The sequence below is a fragment of the Neophocaena asiaeorientalis genome, unplaced genomic scaffold, assembly GCF_003031525.2.
Source record: "Neophocaena asiaeorientalis asiaeorientalis breed wild unplaced genomic scaffold, Neophocaena_asiaeorientalis_V1.1 scaffold152, whole genome shotgun sequence".
Lineage (NCBI taxonomy): Eukaryota > Metazoa > Chordata > Mammalia > Artiodactyla > Phocoenidae > Neophocaena > Neophocaena asiaeorientalis.
The window spans coordinates 3,752,093-3,773,572 of NW_020185338.1; the positions used below are offsets into that span (position 1 = coordinate 3,752,093).

The 21,480-nt window shown below is 33.6% G+C and overlaps 1 protein-coding gene across 2 annotated transcripts in view; it reads left to right on the plus strand.

Moving 5' to 3' along the window:
- EML5 (EMAP like 5) overlaps positions 1-21,480 on the plus strand; it is a 156,048-nt gene that overhangs the window by 105,675 nt on the left and 28,893 nt on the right. Inside the window, exons 22-32 of one of the 2 annotated variants that reach the window (XM_024736256.1) lie at positions 185-337; positions 1,034-1,165; positions 2,200-2,288; positions 3,084-3,260; positions 5,282-5,483; positions 6,193-6,319; positions 9,091-9,105; positions 10,813-10,821; positions 12,636-12,714; positions 13,829-13,958; positions 16,232-16,330. In XM_024736256.1, the coding sequence (XP_024592024.1) occupies positions 185-337; positions 1,034-1,165; positions 2,200-2,288; positions 3,084-3,260; positions 5,282-5,483; positions 6,193-6,319; positions 9,091-9,105; positions 10,813-10,821; positions 12,636-12,714; positions 13,829-13,958; positions 16,232-16,330 (1,212 nt within the window). The remainder of the gene's footprint in view (positions 1-184; positions 338-1,033; positions 1,166-2,199; positions 2,289-3,083; positions 3,261-5,281; positions 5,484-6,192; positions 6,320-9,090; positions 9,106-10,812; positions 10,822-12,635; positions 12,715-13,828; positions 13,959-16,231; positions 16,331-21,480) is intronic. The other variant, XM_024736257.1, reaches the window with a different exon arrangement.

Consider the following 21,480-nt stretch of genomic DNA (forward strand, 5'->3'; position numbering starts at 1 on the left):
GCTTGGAATGCCATACCATTGATCTCAATAGAAAGCTTTATTATCTGCATCTTTATTTCTTTCTAATATTGATTAGAAACCATAATAAATATAGGAATCCTCTTTGAAATTAAAGTTTCCTTAAGCATATACTTTTTTTTTAATAAAAGAAAATTACCTGATACATGCTCTCTTTCTCTTTTAGGTGGGAGATGTTGCTGTTTTTCTCCTGATGGTAAAGCTTTAGCTGTAGGTCTCAATGATGGAAGTTTCTTAATGGCAAATGCAGATACTCTGGAGGATCTTGTATCTTTTCACCACAGAAAAGACATTATTTCAGATATTCGATTTTCACCAGGTAAGATTTCATTGAAATCATACTTGATTATTAACTTGAGTATGGCAATGAATGTATCAATGTTTGATTTTTATTAACTGTTATTTTATCTCAGAATTCTAGTTTTTTACTAGAAGAGGCAGTATAATGAGAGGTAAAAGCCCTATATTAGATCAGTGGCAAAATATCTGGCTTAGTGCCAATTCTTTCCCTAAATTTTCTGTGTGACTTGGGCCAAGGCATTTCTTTGAGCTTCATTTTCCTCATTTATAATATAAGACAGATTGGATAACTATTTTCATTATATTCTTAATGCTTTTGGAATTACATGAATTTTGCTTCTTCAATTTCCATATATTCATTACCAATGCAAAACCTACTATAATACAGGATTACTAATGTTAAGGCAAAATTTACTTATGTTGGCTTAAGTAAGTTGGCGGTTACATGCAAAGAATATGAAAATTACTTTGTATATAATTTTTGATATTTTCTTTCCACTGAACTACCTCACTACATTAAAATTTTATTTCATTGTGTTAATTATAATATACATGAAAATGTTACCACTTGTCGTTTGACTCATATGTCTTGTTATAACTTAGGAAACACCTAAGAGTTCCTCCAAAAAAAAATTAAGAAAATTGACTCTAGTTGTAGAGTGTAAAAAATATTTCTAAGGGTAGAAAATTTCAAGCAAATATGTTTCTATTACAGGTTCTGGGAAATATCTTGCTGTAGCATCACATGATAGCTTTATAGATATATACAACGTAATGAGTAGTAAACGAGTAGGAACATGCAAAGGCGCTACCAGTTACATAACCCATATTGATTGGGATGTTAGAGGTAAGACTCTAAATAACTTACTATTTGATAAAAGTTTCATTTGACTTAGTATAGCTATTTTGGAGAAACAAGTAATTCAACAGATGAGTTCAAAAGCATTGTGAAAAACAAACGTTATTCTCAAAATGATTTCCACTACTTTATTTCACACCTAAAGATGAATGCTGTGAGTTTGGACTTTTCAATACTTCTAATGTAATTCAGATGATAGTACAGTAAGTGATAAATTCTTTAATTTGTAAAGTAATTTAAATATTATACAAATTTTTTTTAGTCATTTGTCCTGGTTTTGTCAGATAAGCTTGATATAAATAGTAACTGAAATTTTGGAAAATAGTTATGTTAATGAGGATTTTTTTTTTTAATAACAGTATTTGCCCCCGCTTTTTTTTTGGCCTTGCCCCACGGCTTGTGGGATCTCAATTCCCCAACCAGGGATTGAACCCAGGCCACAGCAGTGAAAGCCTGGAATCCTAACCACTAGACCACCAGGGAACTCCCAGTTTTAATGTAATTTTCCCAGCATTCAATAAAATACATTCCCTAAAATTGTCATAGTTGTATAACATACAGAATTTAATGAGTATCTCTTTTTAGCAGAATGCGTGGCATATGGCAGTGTTTAATAATTTAGATAAATGCTAAATATTTTAAATGCTCCATTTTAGGAATTTTTGTTTCAGATAGTCACCTATATAAATCTCGTGTTGTAAATTAAAGTTTTTCCAAATGTAGTTTAACAAAATACTCTTTAAAAAAAGGTTTCAAATTTTATTTCTAGGATTTTTACAAGTAGGAATATGCAAAAGCACTTCCAATTACATAACCCATATTGATTGGGATGTATAACAACAGAAATAGTTCACATATACACACACACAAATTAAGCCATTTATGAGTTTAATTACGTTATTATATATATGGTTGACTGCAGAGGGTTTAAGCTTAATTTTTCCCATAAAAGTTAAATATCATACTAACTGTATATGTATTTATATTTTATATATGTGTATATTTTTAAATTTTTTTTTAAGGGAAGCTTTTACAGGTCAACACTGGTGCTAAAGAACAGTTATTCTTTGAAGCTCCCAGAGGGAAAAAACAAACCATCCCCAGTGGAGAGGTAGGAAGATAGTAGTGCTTGTAATGTTGATATGACAGAAAGTGGTTAGAAAGCTGATGCCTATCTGGGTAAAGGAAGAGATTCTATATTAAGAAAAGAAATAAATTGCTTGCTTGTATGTCTAGCTCTTCTCTAATTACTTTCCTCAAAGGATAAGAAGCATGCAATAGCATGTAAAAGACATGCCATCTAAGATTGGAGTACTGCATGTCTGTCAAATCTTTTGGAACCCATGTGCCTAAGATGCTTATTGGCAAATTCCTGTTTGAGGGGAAAAAAAAAGAAAAAAATGTGTTTGGTTTTGTGGCTGACATATTAGCAAAATTTTTTGACATGACCAAGGAAGAGAAGCTAAACAAATATAACGTGAAAGTAGCTTAATAAGGAGAGGGACTGTAAGTAAAATTCTTAATTTCCAGTAATGATTAATTGAAAAATATGCTTATAAACTATTAGTAGAAGTTTAGACATGAAGTGTAATAATAAATTTCTTGATTATTCTAAAAGCAGAAAAAGTCTTATATATTATCACTGTACGTTCCGCATCTAGAATACACAGTGGATATATAATAAATACATCTTGAATAATGTTATGTTAAAATTTTTCTGTAGGAACTGGTGGACTTGGGAAGCTACAAAACCAAGACAGCTACTAATTTGTTTAACTGTTTTTATTAAAATTTTAATTTTATTTGTGACATATATTAATTACAAAGAAAAATATTCAGATTTTTTTGTTGTTAATTTTTTAGGGTTAAATGTTATAACCTTAGAGCATTTTTTTTTCTTTTTTAGGTAGAAAAAATTGGTTGGGCATCATGGACAAGTGTGCTTGGTTTATGTTGTGAGGGAATTTGGCCAGTAATTGGAGAAGTCACAGATGTAACTGCCTCTTGCCTCACCAGTGACAAAACAGTCCTAGCTACTGGGGATGATTTGGGATTTGTGAAGTTATTTAGATATCCTGCTAAAGTATGTGTTTTTCTTTAATTCTAATGATCATAATCATAAAAATGGTTAAAGTAATGCCCTTTCATAGCATTTCTTTTTGTAATATGAATATTACACATGGAATATGTAATGTAATATGAAAGGTTCAGAATTACGTTTCCTATTCTTGACATCATATTTATAGCTTTTATCTATAGATAAAAAGTATTATCTATAGATAATAGTAGTATTATAATTTATGAAGTAGTATTATAATTTATGATCCTATGCCTTAAGTTATATTGTACAGTTTCCCAGTATTGAGGAGTATCCATAGCCCTTTTAGAAGAAACATTCTTTTAGCCCTAATATTAAAGAATTTTAGTATTCTTTTGATTAAATATATACCATTAACAGGAAATATAAACTTGTGATATTTACAACTTTAACATTTAAAATGTTCTAACCAATTAAATACAAAATACTATAAATGACACTACCTATAAAGTCAAAATAACTTTGGTTTAATGTGAATGAGTGATGTTATTTTCCTAAAACCAAACTGTAGAGATTCTTTGGAATGTGCATGCCCATGCTACTGTGTGCTGTGTGATGGCTAAATTCCTTTATTGCTTTCCTTTATTCAAACCACTGGGAAACATTAGGCTTTCACTTAGCACAAAAATAAAATTCATATATCAAGTATAGATGCATTTATTTCTTAATTGCCACAAATTCAAATATATGTTGTAATCTAGTACCAACATGAACATAAATATAAATTTGAAATATGGCACTGAAATCATGATATTCAGTGCATGGTGGTCTCAATTAACTGCTCATATGAATATTTTTAGATCAGCATCGAAATGAAAACACAAGTTTAAAAATTCCTGTAGAGAACTCAGGCACCCAAGAAAACATTTCACAAATCCTTGTTTTAGATACACTTAAGTAGTAGTACCTTCTGTATAAGAATGTGTTCCAGTAGAACATTTATTAGTCAAAAACGTCATTCTCAATATTCTAGATGGTATAGGAACCTTAGAAATACGTTCTAGGATATTGGTCTGCAGATTCCTTCTTCATCTTACTGTAGCAAGAACCACAAAATGTTAGGGAAGCTACCTTCTTACAGTGTTTTGATGACAGATTCACCTTCTATTTCAGCTAATTTTTATTAAGAGTCTTCATTTCCAAACAATTCACTGATTTAGCTATTACTGTGTTTTGTATATTTAAGACATTTCTTATTTTAACACCCTTGAAAAGATGTCCATCTAAAACCTGCTTATGATATGTTGATCTGAAATTTACTTATGAAATTTGGTAATGCTAGTGCTTAGATTTAAAAGTTGCCAGTATCTATAACTTGGATTTTTCTTCATATTTACAAGAAAAATACATTCCTATGTGAAACATCTGCTTATAAACAAAAACACTAATGAACTACGATGAAAGATATTTACTTGGGTATATACCGAAATGTTTGCTAATTACTTTTTGTTAATATGGCCGTGCTCTATGTACATAGGCATTTATATACTGATTTTCCCAGTTATTGTGTCTATTTCCAACAATATGTCTGCTTAGCCATTGTTCTAACAGATATGTACTATTCCAAAGATATCCACCGTAATTAACTATTGCTCTATTGAATATTTAAGGCATTTAAAATGTTTCACTGCTATAAGTAAATACTGTGGCAACTATTTTTTGCACAGAAAATGTCTTAGCATAGATCTCTTAAAGAGGGATTGGTGAGACAAAGGTCAGCATTTTCATCCTTTTCAATGTAGAATGCCAAGTTGATTTCCAAAAAAGTTATGCCCATAGTACTAGCAATGTGCAAAACTACTAGTTTTATCCTGTCCTCGTCAGGTTTGGGAATTGTTATTTTTTATTTTAGTGAGTTTCAGTATTTTCTTTTTTTTTTTTTACAAGGTGCCTTGTAATGATTAATTTTCAATCACAGATTAAGAAATAAATTCAAAATTATAACAATGTTTTCAAGTAATAAAATTTCTCAGAAAGATTTTTTGATTTTTTTTTTTTACCTTTAGGGAAAATTTGGAAAGTTTAAGAGGTATGTGGCCCATAGTACACATGTCACAAATGTGCGCTGGACTTTTGATGACAGCATGTTGGTTACCTTAGGAGGTACAGATATGTCTTTAATGGTTTGGACAAATGAAATGGAGGGATATCGAGAAAAAAGGCCTTGTGATAGTGAAGAATCTGATATAGATTCTGAAGAAGATGGGGGTATGTCGTTTTAAAATATTTTAGTTTAACAGAAACATAGAAAAAATTTAGCACAACTGATTTAAACTGTGGAAGTTAAATAAGTAATAATAATGCTTGAATAATTGTGGTTTTAGTCCTTTCGGTCTATTTAACAACAGAATTTGTTTTGTGAATCAAAAACAACAGGCTGTCATATACTAATAACTTAGATATTCTTCATTTACCAATGAATGATAATCATACTTTAAATTAGTACTGTTAAAATAAATTTATAGCATTGAGCCTCATACTTTAAAATAATTTTGGTTTTTTCCTAATATACCAGTAATACCAGCTCATTACAGAAAAATTAGAAAGTGTGTTTTGCAATAAAAAATAAACACAGCATCCATAATTTGACCACTTGGAGGTAATCTCTGTTTAACATTTGGGGTGTACCCGTAGGGGTATGTGTATTTATATACATTATATTTTTTTAACAAAAATGATATCATATTGAGTTTATTTTTTGTAGCTTGCTGTTATCACTTAGCAATACTTTGAGAACTTTATCATTAAATATTCTTCTACATCATTTTTACTGGCTGTATATTATTGCATAATTTGATTATAACACAGTGTATTAAACTTATTTCATATTGTTGAACATCCTTGTATCCAATTTTTAAGATCATAAGTGAGCTCCTCAGTTATAACATAGAGAATAATTCTTATATTTTGATGTTAGGCTATGACAGTGATGTCACAAGGGAGAATGAAATCAGTTACACCATCAGAGCCTTATCAACAAATATTCGCCCAGTGTTTGGAATCAAGCCTCATTTGCAACAAAAAGAACCCTCAGTTGATGAGAGGTAACAATCAAGTTTAAAACTAGAAAGATATTGGTATTAAAACTTGAATTGATTGTTTAACTGAATGAATTTTTGCAAAAACTCAGTAACAGTGGTACTCTTGCATTTTACAGTTCCCAGCACCTCTTAGAAAGCATGTTTGTCCTTAAATACTTTTTGGTAATGACACTGTCTTTTGCAAGTAGCTTAGGGAATGATGCTACATATAAAGTCTATATGATTAAAGGAATCTTATTTGCTAACTTTTATAAATATATGTGATAGGGTTTCAAGAAGTAATACAAATTGAATCCAATACCTATTATGTTTTAGGAAGCACATGAGCAGAGAGATGATTAAATTTTTAAAAGGCCTTTTTATCCGTGTGCCTTTTTGATCAAGGATAGAAAGTCATTATTTTAAAATTTTTCCAAAAAGGCAAGTTGAAGTATAGCTTGTCTCTAATGGGAATTATTGGTCTTTGTCTAGAATCAGCAAATCAAAAGTAAGGCTATGTGCACTGCAGTTTTATGAGGAAAGAGAGAAACTGTGAGCCTGATGCTTTTAAAATCATTAGAGAAGATAGAAATCAATAAAGAGGCATATGGATCAGTGAATGGCATGGATTTCAGAAATGAAGAGGTTTTAAGAAATGATAAAGGAAAAATTATTCAGAAACTACATTGAAGAACAAAGAAGCAGTGGGAGGTAGGAACAGCAGTGACCTCTTCTGTAGAAAGCTGTGATGAGGAAAACGTTATTATAAAAAGTTAGTATTTGAGGGAAAAGCTAAAAATGAAAGGGAATTCATTCACAGTGAACAGAATTTGTGGAAAATTCAAGTGAATGTATAGTTAGTGAGGATAGTGCTAAAGACCATTGGAGCCCAGCTAGATAGAAATGATATTAAAAGAAAGCATTGGCAGAGGAATTTGAGTTTGCACCTATGGATTTAGTATCCAGGGAAAAGAATGAAGTTGGAAGGGTGAGATACATGTTATTGATGGAGAAGAGGGGAGAACTAGAGATGCTGTTGAACTGAAATTCTAGGTAGAATGTTGAGGTCATGATGCCTCCACAGCTCCTCTTCCAGGTGTCCCGTTTGCTGATGGTGGTATACCTCAGATAATAGCAATGGGGGGTCACCTTACAGAAAGAGGGTAGACAGTGATTATCCGTTTATTCATCACTTATAAAGAGGCAAGTTATTAAACTAGAGGTATGTTTTTTAAAAGCTGAGCAAGGTTGAAATGACTTGGTAGAAGGCTACGTCATACGGTGCAAACGACATGGTTTTTGGAATCAGATAAATGGGTTAAAATATTCATTTTTATCATTTGCCAGTTGTGTGACCTTGAGAAACCATTCTCTCTGAGCCTCAGTTTCCACAAAGGAAGAATAAGCATTATAATCCCCAATTTATGGAGTACTTCATGAAATGAAATAATGTATATAAGAATTTAAGTAGTAAGTCTTCACCCACCCCTTCCTTGGAATAAAATACAAGGTAACCTAAGGAGATACCTGGTTAATACTGACACAATTCCTTTTTATTGAATTGAATTTCATTTCATTTCAGGCCGCGCCGCATGGCTTGGGATTGAACCCAGGGCCACGGCAGTGAAAGTGGCAAGTCCTAACCACTGGACCACCAGGGAACTCTCTAACAGTTTTTCTTTTTGGTACTGAAATTAAATATCCACAAAGTAATGAACACTACCTGTATATTTATTAATCAGAAGAGTACATATCAGTATGCAAATATAGATGTTCATAATTAGAATATTTGCAGTATAGTACTTAATATTACCTAAAAGAAATTATACCTCACAGGTAATGAAAGATGTAATATAGGGAAGAAGGAACTCTAGACATTCCCATTAATCTTTTTCATTTATCATATTGATTTTTTGAAGAAAATATTATCACTTATCAGATAAATTTGGTATGTCAGAAAATGTGACCTAATTTTAATCTGTAGGCCATCGCTCATGGTAAAACACTTAAATTTCCTCCTTCATTGCTGAAGAGACCTGAGTTCTGATAGATGGAAACATTTTACTGCTCACAAAGAATGGTTGACACTGTCATAATTGTAATCTTTGCTGGTAGCTTGCATTTTTTATAGCTAACTTTCTCAAAATTATTTTTTATTTATTTTGCATTTTGTCCTCAAATTATTTTACAATTCACCTCTACTAAATTCTTCTGAAAATGCCAACGCAGAAGAAGTCATTATTGTGATTCATAGTTAGGAGCCTTCATTTTCATAAAATGCAGGAATCAAAGGAGATAAAAATGAAGAGATATTTCTTTTCACCAGCTTTGAATTTTTGTGAGGAGATAAAATGGTCTGTATACATAATTGTTTTCATGTTTTAAATAAAGTATATTGTCATATACAAAACAAAGCACTTTTTAAACAAAACAAATGCTTGTCAAATATCCACTTAAAAGGAAAATATTTCTGATGACAGTTTGACAACTTTATTTAGTTGACACTTTCATGGAGTCTTTTTCCTAAATGACATTAATAATTTTATGTTTTTCTTTTTCTATATATATGTTTATAGCTAATCTTATGTATTTTAAGTAGTTACTTGTCAATCAAATTTCCAGTATTTTTGAATAAAAATATTCAAAACAATGTGACATAAAATTTAGGCCTTTTTGTATTTCATTAGAATTCTGTTGACATATTATCTTTAATCTGTTTAGTAAACTGCTACATTTTATTCATCATCAGTTTTCATGTATATCTCCTTACTTTTTTCCTCTTGCTCCTTTTGAAGGCAGGGAGTAGTAAGGTAAGTATTTTATTAAAGAAAATACTTTACTCAAAAATTTATTCTTCTATTTTGTGGTATTTTAACGTTTTGTTTTTTTTCCCCCTATGAAACATTGAACTACATTTGTTGAGAAAGAACCAGAAAGTGAAACAGGACAAATCCTACAGAAGAGTTGCATTTATAGATACAATATGTGGGTGTTGTTATGAGGGTCTTCATTATAATCAGTGTTTTTACAAATGACTTTTCACAAACTCCTATACTCTAATAGTTTAGTTTTTCCTTAAATTTCAAAGACTTATAAAAACAGTCACACATATTTATCAGTGAAAATTTTTTCAGTTGATAACAAACCTGTTAGCTTCATTTAATGCTTGTTTAATGTATTCATTAATTTCAAAACATTCACATAGGGGCAGTAATGATATTTGTATGTTTAATAAAATGATATGTGCAAGAAGGGACTCTTTAGGGTGCTTTTGTAGCTACCTTTAGTGAGATAAAAATGTCTTCAGACAGTTTCTGAAACAGGACAATATGGAAAAGCCTAGTCTGTTTTAGAAGTAAAAAAGGTACCAGTAGGAAAATGCTGGCAGATAGGATGAAAAAGTCGATTTGAGATCAGATTGTACAACACATCAAATATTAGGCACTCCTTAATTAATTTGGCAGATATCAGGAATTCATTATCTGTTTTAAGCAGGAGGTGATGTGTGCAAAGATATGAGTCCAGACTGTGATGTGACTTCTAAAAAAGCCCTCATAATCTTATACTATTTTAAAAGAAATAAAACATTCAGACCTAACGTCAGATCTGGAGTAGCTTATTCAGGACTGATCTCTGCATTTTAAAGGGACATTGGCAGTTTACAGTGATCTAGAAGGAAACAGAGGGTAAAGGAATGTTGGGAGGCCACTTTACACAAAGAATAATTCATCGCTTTGGGAATCACTAGTTTCAAAAAAAGAAAACAAAGTGGAGATATAATTGCTGTCTTAGGTATGAATGACTTCTGTAGGAGTGACCTCCTTGTGACGAGCGTGTTCATGCAGAGTTTAGTAAATGACCACTTGTCATCAGGGCTATGAAGGGATGTTCTAGACATGTAAAGACGATTCCTGGTTTCACTGGGAGGATGGATAAGATTAACTTCTGTGATCCCTTCCAGTTCTGTTCAGTCATTATGTTGTTAAGGGGAATTTTTTTTCTTTTAAGTTACTTCCTTTGCTAGAAAAGTCCCAAATCCAGCATGGTCCCGAGACTCACTCTGCCTACTTGGTGAGACTGGTTGACTGGGAATCCCTTTTGGGTCAGGGGAGGGGGAGCTTAGTTAGGTTCCTTAGGCAGTCCTTAATAGCAGGGCCAGTGCTACCAGCCATTTAAGTTAATAAGCATTAAGTAAGCTTAAATATTTTGTTTGAAATTCAGATTGCACTGTGGAAAAATAAGAATGGCAAGCTTTAATGTTTACAACATAGAACATGTTAAATTCTTTTCTTTTTCATCTTCTTTCTTCTGATTTCCCTGCCATGAATGGAGTAGCCCTAAGCCTAGGCCTTTTCTTATATATAGCAATAAATAAAAACAATAGCCCTTTACTATATACAATATTGTTTATCTGCATTAAACTTGTAAACATATTTTATTACAGGAAATATTGTACTACTATTTTAAATGCAAATCTGTGTTGTAATCTTTTCCCTTTTTTATCTGCTGCTGGAAAGAGGTTCCAGGTAATCCTCTCTCTTTGCTATGCTCTATGCGACCCAATTTTGTATCTTGGTTATCTTTCATATTTACCATTAATAAGCTGTTACTTGGTGTTCTTTACCTCTATTCACAGTTTTCCATGTTTTTCTCCTTTGAAATCAGTATGCGTGAAATGACTACATCTTAATTATTGGATTTGTACTATATAAGTAACTGCTTTACTAAAACTTTATTCATTCAACTTGTATAATTTTCCAAGTTGTGGAATTTCAAGCAATAATATATCTTATATAAATTATCTTTATAAAAATTAAAATATGCTTAACCATTTTACAGGATTTATAGATAAAAATTATACATTTATTAAAGTTCTCAGACAATAATGTTGAATAAAGTTCAACAAAATTGACTTGGAAGAAAAGCCAAAGCTTCTGTCATTCTTCAAAATGATTTTAGCAGAAATATTTTTAAATGTTAAATATTATAAAGTGAGTTATATTTATTACTTACAGATATTCAAAAAAGTATATGAAAAAGGTTTGAAACCAAAAAATTTTGTGATAATTTGAAAAGTTCTTTATAGAGTGTTGCAAGTGCATTTAACTTTTATGTCACCAGTCATGCTTCTATACTTCTACATACTGCTTCACATTATATATGAAAATACACATTTCTCTTATATTACATGTTCAAGATATAACACTTCATTTACTTTTTATAGATGTATAATTTGAAAATCATTTTGAAAATGCAAATATATTGTTATGCCTTTAATTTTATGGATTTATTCAGAAACGTTGGAATGTTTTCCACTGGAAAATTAATTTACATCATTTTCTGATTTAGTTGTTACAAAATTAATATTAAAATTTGAAAGAGGAAGTTGATATATGATTGATTTAGATTCAGTATTTAGGTTACTAAACATTTGAATAACGGCTCTCTGAGTTAAAACTAAACTAAATGATGTGTGTGGATTTTTAAAAAATTAAACAAAGGGGTTTTTTTTTAGGGAAGAGTCTCCACATTTAAATAATAGAAAATGGGAACTCTATACACCTAATGACACATTCATTATAAATAGATCCTGAACTAGTGATGGAAACAGAGAAGGAGAGGGATAGATTTGAGAGCTACTATGTAGGTAAAGTTGAAAAATATGTAGTTAATAGTGAGAATAGGGAAGAGAAGGAGTTGGAGACAATAGTAATAACCTTTTACAGAGTGTTGTATGGTTTACAGTGCTTTGTAACTGTAAAATGTCTTGCTTGACTAACTGAAGGTGATGCCATAACCATACTAGGGACTTCAGAAGAAGAGAAGATAAAGGGCACAGAGGAGCAGGTAAAGAGTACAGATTTGAACTCACACATGACTTATGTTGCCAACAGTATGGAAAGTTTATACAAATATTTTCAAAATTCAAGAAGAATATATTGAGTACCTGCCATGTGAAAGATACTGAGGTAGCTACTTTAGAGCAGTAATCTAGGCTTTGTTGATAATGTACACCATGTAGAAGTTTTTGAGTGTGTAAAACTAACATTTGTATATTTTTATCATCTATATGTTCTTGTGCTATTATATTAGTTACATTTATGAAACATACACCAAAGAAGTTAAAAGAAAAATGAATAGAAGTTCTAATATTTTCTTTCCACCTTTCTGCTTTAGAAGATGTCAAGATAAGGAGGGTGGAGTCTAGTGAGAAACACAGATTGGGTTCATTTTCGTGAAGGTGTGTCAGAGACATCTACCTCTGGAGGGCAGGTGAGAGAAGCCCAGTGAAGGCACCCAGTGATGGGTTCCTTTCCTCTTTCCCACTTACCTGTTTCAGGCCTCCTGTGAGCAGGGCCCCGCCACAGCCAGTGAAACTCCAGACCAACAATGTCGGCAAGAAAAAGAGACCCATAGAGGTGAGGAAAATCCCACTCCCCGGTGTTAATTGGTACCTTAAAATGTATACAGGGTTTAGTTTGTTTCCTTTTTGGAAAACATCTGCATCTTTTCATTATTCTTTATGAAAATAAATGTACTGATGAATATTCCTTTTTGTTTGGTTGTAAAAATTGATTGCTTAACTGTCAAATCTGAGTCTTGGATTGATATCCTCTGTTCCTTTTTTTTATTAGTCTTTCTTTTAGTTTTCTATGAATAACACCCTAAATTGAACTGTATCTCAGAGAACTTCTAAATGTAAATGTATGAAATGATCTGTGGTTTATGGAAGCATAGGCACTTTGGCAGTGTCTTATACTTAGCAGTTTGAATTTATAAGTTAAAGGTTTAATGCTTACACCAAATCAGGAACTTTTACTCCATGTGATGTATTCACTGTAGGGTTTAATGAAGGTTCTGCTTCAAAGCAAAGAAACCTTTGCACAATAATTGAGCAAAAAAGGAAGGCATTTCATAATCAGTATCAGCAGCAACAAGCAAACTGTGCTAAGTGAGGTCTAAAACAAGGCGTAAAGCTGTGGGAGGGTGATTGTTGTACTTCCTACCCCACTCAGCCTCACAGGGTCAGTGAAAATGGACACTTGGAGTAGCAGAATTATCTGCTAGAACTTTAGCATGAGTTATCAGAGACAGCCTGCTTAGTGCACAAAGCTGATATACTGTCTGGATCCTTGAAAGTACATCACTTGGACATAAGTTATCCTGAGTTACGTACGCAGATCAAATATTTTGACTAACAGTTTAACACAAATCGAAATTCTTCTTTTGGACACAAGAAGTATCTCAATGTTTAACACATGAAATCTCAAGAACTAAAATTCTTGGAATCAGATGACCTTGTGCTTCTCCTTTCATTTTTATGACTTTATGTAGAAAAGTATGGAATGTGTGTTTCAGCTGCCCAAAACGGGTTACATAGAGAGGTATATCTAGGTTAATTTTGTGTTTGAAATTTATAAAACATCAAAAATGCATCCTCCATTTTGACTGAAGACACCAGTACTCTATAAACAAAATAATGGTGAACATTTAGACATGAGGAATTGTATAATGGTTTTATCATTGTTACAGGACCTTGTGTTGGAGCTTGTTTTTGGCTATCGAGGCAGAGACTGTAGGAATAATGTTCATTATTTAAATGATGGTGATGATATAATTTATCACACTGCATCCGTGGGAATTCTGCACAACATTGCTACAGGTAGGAAACCCTGATTCTCCATTCCCCACTTTTTAAAATTTAGAATTTTTAATTTAGCATCTTAAAACTCTTTGTTAAAAATATAAATAATTAAAATATGTGAATCTAGAATATAAATATTTCATACTGTAGAACTTTCTAGTAATATTTTAAGTAACAAATTTACAGTCTTGAAGACATTTAACACAGCAAAAAAGGATTTCATAACTCAAGTGCTCAAAGATCTCGATGAGAAGTAAAGGATTACTGTATGTTGAAAGCACGTTTTATAGCGAAACCGTTTGTGACTTTATTCTATTTCCCCATAACCTAAACGCATAAGTGGATGGTTTGGATGGTTGTCTTTGACGGTTAGTGACTGAAAGCAGCACGTTGGATGAGTGATTGCTAGGGAGCGGGGTGGAGTGGCAGTGTTCACACTGAGCCCTCGGAAAGCCGAGGAGGTTAACTAAGAAAGCTACTTGCCGGTGACTTGACTGATGATACCTTGTTAAATTCAAGAAAATGAGAAAATATTTCCTGATTTCTCTTTAACTGATTGGATTGTTGAAAAGCAAAGAAAGTTCTCTGAGCATCATTTGATGACCAATGATGTGATAATTCTACTAGTAATACTCAGTATTAATTTTGAATTCTATTTTATTACATATAGTTGTAAACTTCATAAAAGTTTAAAAGTTAGAAGTAAAAATATAGATTATCTAGTCCAAACATTTCTGGCTTTTTCCTCTGGTAGCTTCATTCTAATTAGGTAGAGTGGATTATGTGAGTCATAATCCCCCAACCCCTGGTCAGTATTAATAATTAATATGATATTTCTGTTTTAGTTGCCCTAGGAAAAAGATTTATCAGTACTACACAAATCAATGGCAATTTTCCATTTAATAATTTGGGTCATTTAAAAAAAATACCTCTTAGAAAGAAAATCCTCTTTGAGGCTTCACTTATCCTTCAAAGAGAATAGGGACGATAACAAAAGACAAATTACATAGGGATGAAAGTATAAATACACTTTCATATTTACACTTGTAATTTTCTTTATTTTTAATTTCCTGATTTTTAATTAATCATCTTTCTAATGATGGGATGTAGTGAGAGATGGCAGAGGGAAGACTAAGCACCTGCTCCAGTTCTGGTTATTTGGCCTCTCACCATTATGGAGATACATTGCTATGTTTACAGTCTAAGAAGTCTTGACCTATTAGCTGATCTACTAATTGAGCCAACAGCACATATAATTACTTGTTTGTTCCTTTAACTGAACTCTCAGCCCTGGGAAATATGAAGCCCATTTCACTTCGAGAAGTTCCTTTAAAGTAATGTTAGATATGTTAAATGACATTTTAAAAATGTTTTCTTTGGTTTTGTTTTGCTTTTCGGAGGACCTAGTATTGATAGTACTCTATCATCTGGACCCAGTCTACCGTCCTGACCTCATTTCCCACCCCTCCATTTTACTTGCACAAGCCTACCTTTACTGCCTCCTGCACAATCATAGTCTGCTAAGGTCTCTTCACTGTCACTACTGCTAGAGTAATCACATTACTTCTTTGATCAGGATTCTTCAGTACCTCCCCACTGACTACAGAATAAGTATGAAATTTAATAATAGGCTTGTTTTCAAAATGCTCTGTAATTCTAGTTCCAATTTGCCTGCCCAGCCTATTTCTTACTTTTCTTTTTTGTTACCCTACACTTCAGCCAAATGAGCCATCTATATGCATACCCAGTACTTTCCTGCCTTTGTACCATTGCTTCAAGTATCCCTCTCCCTGGAAGGCCCTTCCCCACTCACATTCACATTTACAGAATCTGTCGTGTCAGTCCAGAAGTGCCATCTGCTCGTAAGAAGAAGAATCTGCTACAAATTTCCATAGCATTTTGATCTTTAACTCTCTTGTGCCACTTGATGTCTTCAACCTCGTATTACATGGTTTATGCATTTCAGGGTTCGTTACTTTAAGGATTTCTTGGTGATGTTTCCATCCTTAGGATGAAGTGTATATGTTGTGCTCAAAAAATATGTGTTGGGACTTCCCTGGCAGTCCAGTGGTTAAGACTTGGCGCTTCCATTGCAGGGGGCACAGGTTCGATCCCTGGTCGGGGAGCTAAGATCCTGCAAGCCACACGGCATGGCCACAAAAAATATATACATGTATGTGTGTTAAATAAGCAAGTAAGTTAAACACAGCAGTTTATTACTCTGTGTAAGTGCATTTGACTATTTCACCTTAAAGTTTTCAGATTTAATTCTCAAATTCTTTTTTTTCTAGGGACTCAGAGTTTTTATCAGGAACATAATGATGATATTCTGTGCCTCACTGTAAATCAGCACCCCAAATTTATCAACATAGTGGCAACTGGCCAAGTAGGTATGTTTCTATATTTTAAAAAGAAACAATTTTAATTGTCTTGTTCAAATTAATTTAATATCTTAGGAAAAAACTAAAACATATTTGTGTATTGTTCAAAATGCATTTATACATAAAGCAGATACTCAGTTTTACCATATTATTTGCTTCCAGGCACCTTTCTCTCACTTGGGTTATCTGAGTTGGCTCAGATGGTTCAGAATTAAGAAGAAGCTATTCTGTGGTAGTTGAAATAGTTGGATTCAGTCCTGTAGCAGAAATTTCTGATGAGCAAAAAGTTTTTATTCAATAGCATGTAAAGCAGAAAAGAAGAACTTTAGGAGAGAATGGTAAATAAGAGGAGCCGAGAAGTAACTGGACTGAGAGGGGGAGCACATCTGCCTCAGCAGGGCATAATCTAGAAAGAAGAGAGAAGCCGAGTCTGTTCCATGTTAGTAGAGCCCTTCTGCCCTTTTCTTTGGCAGTGATCTAATTTGCCAACTTTTTTTGAAATCCCCTATCTTGCTGTTTTCTTTCAACTCTATAGAAAACTTAAACGAAGGCTGTAACTCCACAAGCAAAATGTTGAGAGGATAGTAGGTCTCTTTAGGACATATCTACCAGTCATTGATCACTATGACTACTACATAATAGACGCGGTCAGTCACATTGTCACAACCCTGGTATAATTTGTAAAAATTATCAAAATCATTGGGTTTATTGGATCTCAGTGGGCCTCAATTGCTAAGCCAGCTTTCCAGATGTCTTTTTCTTCTTGAATAAGATAATTTATGCTTCTAATATCTCCATTTTTCATAAATTACTAAACTGATCAGTTAGAAGCTTGTTCTCTGGATCAATTAGTTCTACAGTTATGCCACAAAGACCTTTGTAATCTTCCTTTCTGTAAAATTTTCTACTTTTAAAAAGAAAGTAGACCAATACTTCACCTGTTATATACAAAATATTCTAATCTTTGAATATATTATTTATTTATTTATCGATATATAGTTGATTTACAATGTTGTGTTAGATTCTGGTATACAGCAAAGTGATTGAGTTATATATAAATGTATATATTCTTTTTCACGTTCTTTTCCATTATGATTTATCACAGGATATTGAATATAGTTCCCAAGGTCCTATACAGTAGGACCTTGTTTTTTATCTGTTTTATATATGGTAGTTTGTATCTGCTAATCCCAAACTCCTAATTTATCCCTCCCCCACCCCCTTTCTCCTTTGGTAGCCATCAGTTTGTTCTCTATGTCTGTGAGTCTGTTTCTGTTTTGTAAATAAGTTCATTTGTGTCATATTTTAGATTCCACATGTGATATATGGTATTTGTCTTTCTCTTTCTGACTTACTTCACTTAGTGTGATAATCTGTAGATCCATCCATATTGCTGCAAATGGCATTATTTCATTCCTTTTTATGGCTGAGTAGTATTCCATTGTGTATATATACCACATCTTCTTTATTCATTCATCTGTTGATGGACATTTAAGTTGCTTCCATGTCTTGGCTATTGTAAATAGTGCTACTGTGAACATTGGGGTGCATGTATCTTTCCGAATTAGAGTTTTCTCTGGATATATGCCCAGAAGTGGGATTGCTGCATCATATGGCAACTCTATTTTTAGTTTCTTGAGGAACCTCCATACTGTTTTCCATAGTGGCTGCACCAATTTACATTCCCACCAGTAGTGTAGAAGGGTTCCCTTTTCTCCACATCCTATCCAGCATTTATTAGTGGTAGACTTTTTGATGATAGCCATTCTGACCAGTATCAGGTGATACCTCATTATAGCCTTGATTTGCATTTCTCTGATAATTAGTGATTTGAGCATCTTTTCATGTGCCTGTTGGCCATCTGTATGTCTTCTTTGGAGAAATGTCTGTTTAGGTCTTCTGCCCAAGTTTTGATTGGGTTGTTCATTTTTTTGTTATTCAGTTGTATGAGCTGTTTGTATATTTTGGAAGTTAAGCCCTGTTGGTCGAATCATTTGCAAATATTTTCACACAGTCCATAGGTTGTCTTTTCATTTTATTTATGGTTTCCTTTGCTATGCAAAAGCTTATAAGTTTGCATAGGTCCCATTTGTTTATTTTTGCTTTTATTTCTATTGCCTTGGGAAACTGACCTAAGAAAACATTGGTACAATTTATGTCAGAGAATGTTTTGCCTGTGGTTTCTTCTAAGAGTTTTACAGTGTCATGTCTTAAATTTAAGTTTTTAAGGTATTTTGAGTTTATTTTTGTGTATAATGTGAGGATGTGCTCTAACTTCGTTGATTTACCTGCAGCTGCCCAGCTTTCCCAACACCACTTGCTGAAGAAACTGTCTTTTCTCCATTGTATATTCTTGTCTCCTTGTCTAAGATTAATTGACTGTAGGTGTGTGGGTTTATTTCTACACTCCCTGTTCTGTTCCATTGATCCATATGTCTGGTTTTTGTGCCAGTACTGTGCTGTTTTGATTACTGTAGCTTTGTAGCATTGTCTGAAGTCTGGGAGGGTTATGCCTCCTGCTTTGTTCTTTTTCCTCAGGATTGCTTTGGCAATTCTAGGTCTTTTATGGTCACACATAAATGTTAGGATTATTTGTTCCAGTTCTGTGAAAAATGTTATGGGTAATTTCATAGTGATCACATTAAATCTGTAGATTGCTTTGGGTAGTATGGCCATTTTAATGATACTAATTCTTCCAATCCAAGGGCATGGTATATCTTTCAATTCTTTAAATCATCTTCAATTTCCTTAATCAGTGTGTTTTAGTTCTCAGCATATTAAGTCTTTCACCTCCTTGGTCAGGTTTATTCCTAAGTAATTTTTTTTATGCGATTTTAAAAGAGAATGTGTGAGCTTCCCTGGTGGTGCAGTGGTTAAGAATCCACCTGCCAATGCAGGGGACATGGGTTCAAGCCCTGGTCCAGGAAGACCCCACATGCCGCAGAGCTACTAAGCCCATGCGTACAACTACTGAGCCTGTGCTCTAGAGCCTGTGAGCCACAACTACTGAGCCCGCACGCCTAGAGCCCATGCTCTGCAACAAGAGAAGCCACCACAGTGAGAAGCCCGCGCACCACAAAGAAGAGTAGCCCCCGCTTGCTGCAACTAGAGAAAGCCCATGCGCAGCGATGAAGACCCAATGCAGCTATAAATAAATAAATAAATTTATTTTCTTAATGTGCTTTTACTTTCCCTTTCTGATATTTCATTGTTAATGTAAGAAATGCAACAGATTTCTGTATGTTAATCTTGTATCCTGCTACCTTGCTGAATTCATTTATCAGTTCTAGTAGTTTTGTGTAGAGGCTTTAGGGTTTTCTGTATATATTATGTCATCTGCATATGACAGTTTTACCTCTTCTCTTCCAATTTGGATACCTTTTATTTCCTTTTCTTGTCTGATTGCTGTGGCTAAGACTTCCAATACTGTATTGAATAGATGTGGTGAGAGTGGGCATCCTTGTCTTCTTCCAGATTTTAGCAGGAAGGCTTTCAGCTTTTCACTATTGAGTATTATGTTGGCTGTGGGTTTGTCATAAATAGCTTTTATTACGTTGAGATATGTTCCCTCTATACCCACTTTGGTGAGAGTTTTTATCATGAATGGATGTTGAAGCATCCAAAAGCATTTTATCAAATGCTTTTTCTGCATCTATTGAGGTGATCATGTAGTTCTGTTCTGTTCTTTTCCTTCCCTTCCCTTCCCTTCTGTTTTTTTTTTCTTTCCTTTCCCTTTCCCTTTCCCTTTCCCTTTCCCTTTCCCTTTCCTTGTTATGGTGTATCATGTTGATTGATTTGTGTATGTTGAACCATCCTTGTGACCCTGGGATGAATCCACTTGATCAAGGCCTGTGATCTTTTTTATATGTTGTTGGATTCAGTTTACTAATATTTTGTTGAGAATTTTTGTATCTATATTCATCAAAGATATTGGCCTGTAGTTTTCTTTTTTGGTATTGTCTCTTTTTTTAAATTTATGTTTTAATTTATTTTTTGGCTGCATTGGGTCTTGGTTGCTGCACGCGGGCTTTCTGTAGTTGCAATGAGCGGGGCCTACTCTTTGTAGTGGTGTGCGGGCTTCTCATTGCAGTGGCTTCTCTTGTAGTAGTTGCAAAACACAGGCTCAGTAGTTGCAGTACACAGGCCTTAGGTCACACTGGCTTCAGTAGTTCTGGCATGTGTGTTCCAGGGCATGTGGGCTTCAGTAGTTGTGGCTTGCGGGCTCTAGAGCACAGGCTCAGTAGTTGTGGCACATGGGCTTAGTTGCTTCATGGCATGTCGGATCTTCCTGGACCAGTGATCGATCCTGTGTCCCCTGCATTGGCAGGTGGATTCTTAACCACTGCGCCACCAGGCAAGTCTCTTTGGTATTGTCTGTGTCTTGTTTTGGTATTAGGGCAATGATAGCTTCATAGAATGGCTTTGGGAGTGTTCTCTCCTCTTCAGTCTTTTGGAAGGGATTGAGAAGGATCAGTATAAGTTCTTTGCGTGTTTGGTAAAAGTCCCCAGTAAAGGCATCTGGTCCTGGACTTTGGTTTGCAGAAACTTGTTCTAGGTTTTCCAATTTGTTGGCATATAATTGTTCATAGTATTCTCTTACTGTTCTTTGTATTTCTGCAGTATTGGTTGTTATTTTTCCTCTTTCATTTCTTATTTTGTTTATTTGGGTCCTCTCTCTTTTCTTCTTGGTGAGCCTGGCCAGAGGCTTGTCGATTTTGCTTACCCTTTCAAAGAAGCAGCTCTTGGTTTTATTGATTTTTTTCAATTGTTTTTTAAAATCTCTATTGTATTTATTTCCTCCATGACCTTTATTATTTCCTTCCTTACGCTGGCTTTAGGTTTTGTTTGTTCTTTTTCTAATTCTTTTTAGGTGGTAGGTTAGGTTGTTTATTTGAGATTTTTCTTGTTTTTTGAGGAAGGCCGGTATCGCTATGAACTTCCCTCTAAGAACTGCTTCTGCTGCATCCCATAGATTGTGTATGATTGTGTTTTCATTGTCATTTGTCTCAAGGTATTTTTTAATTTCCTCTTTCATTTCATCATTGATCCATTGGTTTTTTAGTAGCATGTTGTTTAGTCTCCATGTAATCATTTTTTCTCGTTTCTCTTTCTGTGGTTGATTTCTAGTTTCATGCTGTTGTGGTCAAAAAAGATGCTTG